Source organism: Glycine max, chromosome 2 (genome assembly GCF_000004515.6).
Source record: "Glycine max cultivar Williams 82 chromosome 2, Glycine_max_v4.0, whole genome shotgun sequence".
Classification (NCBI taxonomy): Eukaryota; Viridiplantae; Streptophyta; class Magnoliopsida; order Fabales; family Fabaceae; genus Glycine; species Glycine max.
This window is the reverse complement of record NC_016089.4, coordinates 11,606,016-11,615,445: the sequence shown is the minus strand read 5'-3', so window position 1 is coordinate 11,615,445 and position 9,430 is coordinate 11,606,016. Positions and strand designations below refer to the sequence as shown.

Sequence of the window (9,430 nt, the reverse complement as noted above, 5' to 3'; positions counted from 1 at the left end):
CCAATTGCCCTCATGAGTGTGTTTTTTGCTTGTCCAATGCAGAAAACATATCGGCACATGTTTAATTGATTGTCCTACAGCAAAGCATTTTTGGATAGCATCAGGAATTTGTAACGAAGTTGAGCAGCAGATTTATAATGCATCAGATATCAATGAGTTAATTTTCTCCTTGCTGCCACAACACGATCAGCATTATCAAAACAAGGCAATTATGGTGCTTTGGTCAATTTGGAAAACCCGAAATGAAAAATTATGGGAGGACATTGAGATATCTCCAACTGTATCCATTGCATTCACCCACCAACATGTGTCTGAATGGTCCTTTGCAAAATCTTCATCTCCAAACAAGCAAATTCCTTAGCTAGGACATCAAAATTTTTTGCTTATAGTCATGACTTTAATAATATCCCTACTTGTATGGAAACTTTACTTTAGAATGAAATACCACAACTTTTTTTCTTTAAAAAAAAAGCTTCGATTAGATCCCTTGTTTCTTAAAATAAGTTTAATTATTTGATCTCTTTTATCAGATGACCATTAACTACATTAACATTGTATCTACTTGGAAAATGACCATTAACAGCAAGTCAAATGTCAATGAACAGGTAGGATTCTATGGTATATGATTTAGATAGTATTAAAGTGATTAATTAATTGAACCCAAAAGAACTTATTTAATCTTTTAGTAATAAAGAAATTAAGTTGAACTTAATAAATAAATAAGAGATAAAAAACATAATTTAACCTCTTCTCTATAATAGTCTCAAATAACATTTTCACATGTATATAAGTTACACAAAAAATTATTGAAACATCTATATATATATAAGAAAGTATCTACTTATTTTAAGAGTAATTTTTTGAGTTTTTTTTATTTTTATTATTTATTTTTATAAGAATGGATCTATTTAATTTTAATGATTAGATCTCATTACTCTTAAAACTCTTAAAATTAGTTAATTCCTACTCATATATATAACTACACAAGTGAGTGAGCACTCTTGCTCCAACAGATAGCCGCATATATGTGCGCGCTTGATAAATTTATGACCACACCATGACACATGCAGTTGCTCTAAGACGACAACTCACAATTATGTTTGATATTCTAAACCAGAATTGCCAACACTTGTCACTTTGTCTTGTTCTAAACATGGAAAAAAAAAATCCTACTAAATATAAATGAAAAGACAGGTAAATGACTATACAAAAAAAATGAAAGCCCATAGCTGTCACTCAGCAGCACAGAGACAGAAGTAGGAATATTCCATTACAACCTGCAGATTACAATTGAGCCAATCATCCAAAAATAAATCAATTTGAATCTGATACTAACTTAATTTTACAAAACTGATTATAAGATAAAAATTATTCTATGCTTATATATTTGATCTTATCATTTGAGATCTTTAACAATTTCAACACTCTCCTCGTACTAGACATTAAACATCTAGAATTGTAAAATTTGTTGACACTTTTATTTATTTTTTATTGACAAATTAATAATTGTTAATTTTGTTAAAAAATTATGACATTTTCCTCTCCCATTCTCTTTATTTTAACCACCAAACAAATTTTATATCTTTTATCTTTCATTCATTTTAAATAACATCCATGGTAAAAATTTATTTTCGCAAGCATGAATCATATATTGTAGGTGCACGCTAGAATTCGCCACAAGTAGAATTATTGTTGTGACATTGTGATCTTGAACGACCTTGCAGCACTTTAGATTGTACTCAGTAGCGATGTCCTATCTACATTTCACTATAGTGTAAGTAGGACTCGATTTGCCAAAAGATTAACTAGACAAAATGACTTTTCAGGTGCAAAGCTTGAAGTGCAGTCCTGAACAATAAACGTTGTTGATGTGTCTGTACCTTTTTCACTATTTAATAAAACAATTTCACTCGGTAAAACTATCGGCAATTTTTGTGTAAATATTACTTGAATTTTTTTATAAGTATTATTTAAAACACATAGTTAACTTTTCTTTTATTCTTTTTTGGTCAAATATTATTTCTTCTAAGTTCTAATCCACGCACGCTTAAAATTGTTTGAAAGGTAGAGAAAACAAAGGAATATATAGGAAAATACAATGATATAGAGAAATCATTAATTTATTCAAATTTATTATTTTCTCATCATAGCACACATGTGACCAATCTATGGCTTCCCACAACCAGGCCATTTAACAATGTCTGGAGAAAGGGTCTTAAGGACTGGATTTCTCTCAAAGAAATTAGTTGGCCTCAATTCAAATCCGGTGCTCAACAAAGGCATTATTGGAAAATCCTCCTGGCATGGAACATGGTGGATTCCCACTACGTACCACAACACAATATCCTTGTTCTCAATACCCCTATTCCTGCAATTTTATTTTTCAATTTCAAAACAAATGTTAATCATACAATATCAAGAAATTTTTTAACTCATACCCACAAAAGTTAAGGACTGAAATCACTACTTGTTGTCTTGTTACATTCGTTTTCTTAATTAAGTTAAAAGGGTTAAATTATTTATTTAATTATGCAATTGTCTTCATTTTAAGTTAGTCTCAATCCATATAAAAAAAATCTATAAGTTTTAATCCTTCAACAGTTTATTCTAGCAGTTTATTATTGCCAAAAAGTTTCTGTAATGGGTTTATACCATAAAATGTTTTCTCTCTGTTATTAACAATAAGGAATTTCCACCCAAAAAAAAAAAACAATAAGGAACAAAACTTAAATTTTATGTATGCACATGTGTCAGAACTAAAATTTATGGCTTTTTTTAGTAAAAGAAAAGACTAAATCTTACAAATGAAAACATGTTAAAATTTGTACTTAAGGTTAACCTAATACTACAAAACAAACTTATAAGCTCTATTTCAGTCATCTTTAATTAATATGGGATTATATCCACCCTCTGACATCTACCACAACAAAAATGCATGGTGTTAATTACCAATTAAGACCTGCCAAGGGTGTCTGCAATTAAAGCGGCTTAACAGAATAACTATAGCGACAAAATTAATAGTTTAAGCAATTATAATTATACCTCTAATTAAAAAATATTTATTTTGCTAAAAAAAAAAACAATGGGTTAGTTTTCAATTGGATAAACAGAATTAAAGTGAAACATATTTGGTTCCAAGGTTAAGATATGCATGCTTACTGCTTAGTCCAAACAGCCAAAGTATCATCTCCATGACTTTGATCAACAAAAAGTCCACCAGCCCACTTCTCAGTCTTATTGTAAGGTGTAACCCAAACATTGTAATTGGTGAAAGCACCACGTCTTTGAGGGTAATCATCCTCTCTGAGAAGGGGATGAGATGCTGCATTTGGAACCAAACGGTACCCTACTTCATTTCCAGTGGAAGTCTTCTTATTAGGGTTCACAATTACTATCTCTGAAGGGCTGAACCCTAGTTTGGTCTTTGCATCAGATTCAGTCTTTGCAACTTCACTACTAGTTGTCCAATAGCTCTTTCTCTTGGAACTGTTGTAATCCGTGACTTGCACAGTCTTGAAATTTGTCTTCACAAAAGAGTTGTCCACACCATCAATGTCAAAGTCAAGATGGTATATGTAGTAATGGTCATGGTAAACACCAATGCTGTGTTCTGAGACCAATGTGCCATGTTGGTCATCTTTTATTTGATCTGTGTGAGTAATATCCACTGCCTTAATTTCCAAAATGCCTGATAGTGATATCTATTGGAACATGAAGAAGAATTGAGTTAGAATTTGGATTATTGTAGAAAATGTCCAAACAAGGGTTGTCTGTCGGTCACTATAAATATACTATGTCCAAAGCTATTCTTATTTTGATTCCAAAATTATAAATATTTTATAAATTTAAAGTTTCATTAATTATTTAAAATTCACATATCTTAAGCGATATGTAGTTAACTAAAATCTCTTCTTAATCATAGTTTATTTATTTCTATCACTAATGTTTAAAATTAAAGTTAATTTCCATGCAGTAAAGTATAAAGTTTATTTTATATTTGAATAGATAAAGTTTCAAATATGTTTCTATTATCAATCTAATAATTAGGCCGAGTCAATAACCAGTCCAATTTTTAAAACATTTCTTACATATATCATCAATTTTCTTATATTTAAAACTCTTAACTTGACATTTTTACTCGTTTTCTTAATAAATTGATTCAGTTGAATTCTTCTGAAGCTTTTTTTTGTTTAAAACAAACGAATAATTATTTTATAATGTCAATAAGATCTAAATTTATTTGAACACTTTGATTTTCTTTCCATTAAGACTTCTTTGCACAATAAATTCATTGTTGTGCTATATGCTTCCCAATTTTTTTGTCTAAATTTATATTTCAATATTAAGTGTGAATTTATTAAAATGTATTACTTAAGTGTTGATATGTAAAAAAAAATAAAAAGGAAATAGAACTAAACAAAAAAAATAACTAGAGTAATAATAATTAAATTAATTTAAATATTAGCAAGAAAAAAGACATAATGCATATAAGTTTCGTATAACATCTTTTTAAATTAATAACAAATGAATAAAATAGTCAAATCAAGTGAATTATAAATGAATAAAGAATAACATTTTTCAGTGAATAGTAAAAGTGTTACATGAATACTTCTTGAATTGTAGAAGTGATATATTCACATCTAAATCATCTGAATCAATATTTATTTCATTAAATTTTATAAGATATTTTTTATAAAACATATTAGTATATAAATTATGAAATAGTTATATGATTTGCTATATATAAATTAGTTATATACTTAACCCGTATAATGCCCGTGTTGAAGCACTAGTTGCTTTAAATTAATTCCAGAGTTTGATATATTATTATTTTTCCCTTACACATTTATGGTTAAAGTGGCCCACGTGTACAACATAAAGAAACAAAGCATACCGAAGGCTTGATTGAACCACTTGGCTTGAACTCCCAATCTATTACATTGTCATAGTTGCCAACGGTAACAACTGATCTAACAATTAGACTCACATCAGATCTAACTTCTCGAATCTGAAAAAAAAACAGTGTCAATTCCGACAAAATGACATAAGTAAACTTATAAAAATAACAAGAATGAACAAACACGTTGAAAAGGGCCAAATTGTTTAATGTTTAGCCTTTAGATGTAGCTTTAAAATTGGTAAAATTGTATTTTAACAGTTTGTACACTGAAGAAAAGTGAGTTTGCAGTGAAATAATTAATTTTGACAAAAAAAAAAGAAAAGAGAATTGTTAGCTACTATATTTTGTTGTAAAAAATTGATCGAGCTTTAAACATAAAATTTATTTAAATTTCAAACTATTAAAAATCACCATAAATCTCATACATAACATTCTATAACTAATTGGGTGTCAATGTAAAAAGAATTTACACTCAGTATATTTATATGAAATTCTTAAAACAATTATTATAAAAATTAATAATTTTATGATACATAATAATCTATAATTGATGACATTGTGAAAAAAAAACCTTTACTTTATCAATACATTTTAACTAAATTCTTAAATCTATACTTTATTATTTAAATAAAATAATTCTTTTAAACTTACTTTTAAATATTTAACTATGAGTTTAATGGTCAGTGTAAAAACATTTGCTAGTGTCAAAAAGGATCCAGCTGAAGTAAAAAGTACTTGCTTATGCATCATTTGATATTTTTTTACGAGAAAATGTTGATGGTAAAAATCATATCCAATTCACGCTATTGAATTTTTTTCAAAATCAATTTTTTTAGGGTGAATCCGATATTGACCATTGTGTAAAAGAGAAAGGTCATCCTTGTATATATTTTTCATTGTGAAACCAAACCATATTATATAATATACCACAGAAAAGACCACAATTATATATACTTACTTGCTCATTGGGAATGCCTGATTCAGTGTGACGCCAACTGATACCACCATATTGTTCAAACACACAAATTGCATTCTCCAAGTGTTGTGGGCTACCATCACTTGCCGCAAAATATACGTCTAGGAACTGTGCTTGTGGTGGACAATCATGCAAAGGTTCCAAAGAAACCATAGATTGACCAAACCCAAATTCACCAGCATCAAAGAAAGTCTTGTAATACCATTCCTCACCTGGGTCTTGATATGGCACAAATAATTCAGAAATGTACCCTCTGTATAATACTTGACGTGACTTATGCACTTCAGGGTCGTAAATTGATGCAGTTGAAATTATCACACCAGCTCGCACATCATAACCTATGTGGAACTTCCAATTGGCCCAGCTGAACAAACACACGTAATAATATGTAAGTGGTAATTAACACGAACCATGAGCAATCTTAAATCAATCATAAGAATACATGGAAGTTATATTAGGTACTTATTACTTATAATTAGCTAATACATTTTTTTATAATAATCGCATTTAGATTTAAACCTATAACTTCATACATATTATCTTAAATATTTCACCATTAGATCGATCCTAATGATTTCTATAATTAGCTATTTATTTTTATTTTTTGCTTAAATATATTTTAATTTTGGTTTTAGAATTTTTTTTAGTTTAAGCCTTCATGATCCCTAAATTTTCAGGAACCAAAAAGATATTCAACTGATTCTATTTAAAATAAGAGTAATTAATATTTCAAAATCTAAAATGAAGATCAAGTAATATGTTGCCGTAAAAAAATCAAATATATATGACGTGTTTGAGAATGAATTATTATTGGGAAATAATTACGGTTTTTCAACTAATGAAGTTTATAATTAATATATATATATATATATATATATATATATATATATATATATATATATATATATATATATATATATATATATATATATATATATAGAAAAACTGCAACTTACCTTAAAAAATTATCGTAAATTAAAATTAATTAATTTACGTTTCTAACAACTTAACTTAAACAAGAAAGACCAGATTTTTATTTTTTTTTTTGAAGGGGAGAAAGACCAGATAAAACCATATTAACTATTTATTGCGTAGCCTCGTTAATTAAAGATTTAAAGGAGATATCAACAGCTTGCCCTTCCACCGAAAGGGGAGAGTTTTTGAATTTTTCATGTTTGTTTTAGAGAAATTTTTCATGTTTTTAAATGTGAATTTCACTTTTCTGCTGTTTTCACCTGTGTTACATTTTTTCTTTACCTTTATTTTTCCAAGTCTTGTCATGTTTCATATTTTCAAATTCAATTTACAAGAGGGATCTAACTCATGTAGTTAATAAGGTGCTTGAGCCTTATAAATTTTTTAATACCCCCTTTGATTCTTACTGATACAAAAAATCAAGAAATATTCACCAATGATTTTCTCATCAATTACATAAAATTACTCATTTTTTTTCTCTAAATTGAATTGCTAACTTTAGAAAAAAAAATTAGGTGCGTCAATCAATAAAGAGAATAGAATGAGTAATTTTATTAAACACTTTTTTTTATCAATGTCAGAGAAAAAAAATTAAATAATACAAATCTCCAGAGGTTTGTTTACAGTTTTAATGATTTTTTGTTTTTTTAATTAAAATTAAGATTTTATTTAATAATTCGTTTAATGAAAATTTATACAGTAATAAATGTTAGCATAAGCTAGTAAAACTCTAATTTTGTGAAGCTTAATCCAAAGGTATCATTTCTATCACACCATATCTTCAAAGAATTTTTGGTGTTTCTTTCTATTTAGTATGTTTTGTTATCACATCTATTTGTTTTACATGAAATTGACCGTGTATCTTTTTTTTTTAATTATTAATCTCTTAGAAAATATGACTAATCAGTCACATTTAATAAGGTCATTAATCACGTTTTTTATTTCCAAGGTTTGAACATCAAATCTGATGGTTTAAGGAGATCAAATGGAATATTACCTGTACCAATAATTTATTAGTTATTAAATCTAATCAATTAATTGATCTTATAGCACGCATGGTTCCGCAGGTCTTTAATTAGTGTTTGTTATATGGGTTTTGCTAACTAGTACTAGGTTAAGAAATTAAAAAAAAAAATAGTTCTTTAACTAAGGGTACTTGTTTATATTTGATTTGTTATATATATATAAACCATGAAGCCATGAACTATACCTTATACTATGTCCTTTGATAGTGAACCCGGGTCCTTCGGGTTGATGCGAGGCAAAAGAATGAAGCCGTGGACTGAACGGTGGCTTCAAATGCGAAGCCCGGTATTCGGTGTTCTCCGCCTTAGGAACAGGCTCAACAACGTTATCATGGTACTCAACAATCTTCATTGTGTCAAGATCAGCGAGAATGTTTATGCCACTAATGGGCCTCACGTAGATATTCGCAGTTCCATTCTTGGAAAAACACTCCAACCTCAAAGCCCTAGTGCTCTTGGCTTCCCCGTACCACCCCACGGTGAAGCAGGAGCACACCACCTCCGACAAGTTCAAACCCCTCTTGTTAATGGACTCAACAAAGGGACCGTACTTTAGCGGCAGCGATATGGCCAAGCTTTGTTCTTCCAGCGTCAAGGTCGGGAACCCCGTGTCCAAGTGAATTTTGTACGAGACAACGTTGGAGGATTTGATGTTGATGATGAGTTCGTGGATTTGGGAGTTGTTGACGATGGCTACAACGAAGGCGCTGCGTTGGGGTGGGGTTTTGGTGCCGGAGGAGGCCCACTTTAGGACGTGGGTCTTGTCGGGATCGTCGAGGCCGACGTAGTGGAAGAAGACATGGTTGGGTGGTGTGGGGTATTTCTTTAGGACTGTGGCTTGGACGAGGGTGATTTCTTGCTTTGTTAAGGGGTCAAGTGGGTGTGTGATCAATTGCAAAGGGCTAATGGAAACTCCTTCTTTGGCTTGGAAGAGGAAGAGTAGTGTGAGTAGTGAGAAGAGGTAGTGGAAGAGTTTCATGGTGATGGTGCTAGTATTGTGGAATTCACTGTCTTTATATTGAGCTGCTGGAAGTGATGGGTATAAGAATACGAACAAGTTTTCATCATCAGTTCAACATGAAGTGAAATCTAAAACAAAATAGTGAGAGAACTTTTTTAAATTCTAAAGAAAAGAGTGAGACTTAGGAAATTTTAGTTAACATCTATGATATTTTTTATTTTAGTCAATAGTTTCGACTTTCAACTACATTTACTATAAAGATAGTTCTTAATCACTTTTGCAAATAGTGTTTCTATTTTACTTGTTACACTAAATTTATTTTCTTATTTTTTAATTTACTATTTAAGTTTCTTATATTTTAAAATATAGTGTCTTATTCCTATAAAACTAGAACTATAATCCTTAAAATAAAAAATATATTCTTTTATTATTATATCTAAGTATTCAATTGAATATTTAGTGTGAAATAGAATATTAATATAATTAAGTTTTATGTAAAAATAATTCAAAATTCTAATTTTATTTTCTCTTAATTTATTATATTTTTATAATCTTATATATTATTTTTAAAATATAATATATAAAATTAAATT

At 29.2% G+C, this 9,430-nt stretch overlaps 1 protein-coding gene across 1 annotated transcript; it reads right to left on the bottom strand.

The window, feature by feature from the left end:
* Positions 1-2,104: 2,104 nt before the first annotated feature.
* LOC100817473 (primary amine oxidase) lies at positions 2,105-8,965 on the bottom strand. Its single transcript, XM_014766693.3, has 5 exons — positions 8,062-8,965; positions 5,859-6,240; positions 4,895-5,008; positions 3,160-3,701; positions 2,105-2,368 (listed from the first exon to the last, which is right to left on the bottom strand). Exons 1-5 carry the CDS (start codon positions 8,853-8,855, stop codon positions 2,167-2,169), a joined length of 2,034 nt encoding a protein of 677 aa, XP_014622179.3. The 5' UTR covers positions 8,856-8,965; the 3' UTR covers positions 2,105-2,166.
* Positions 8,966-9,430: the final 465 nt, after the last annotated feature.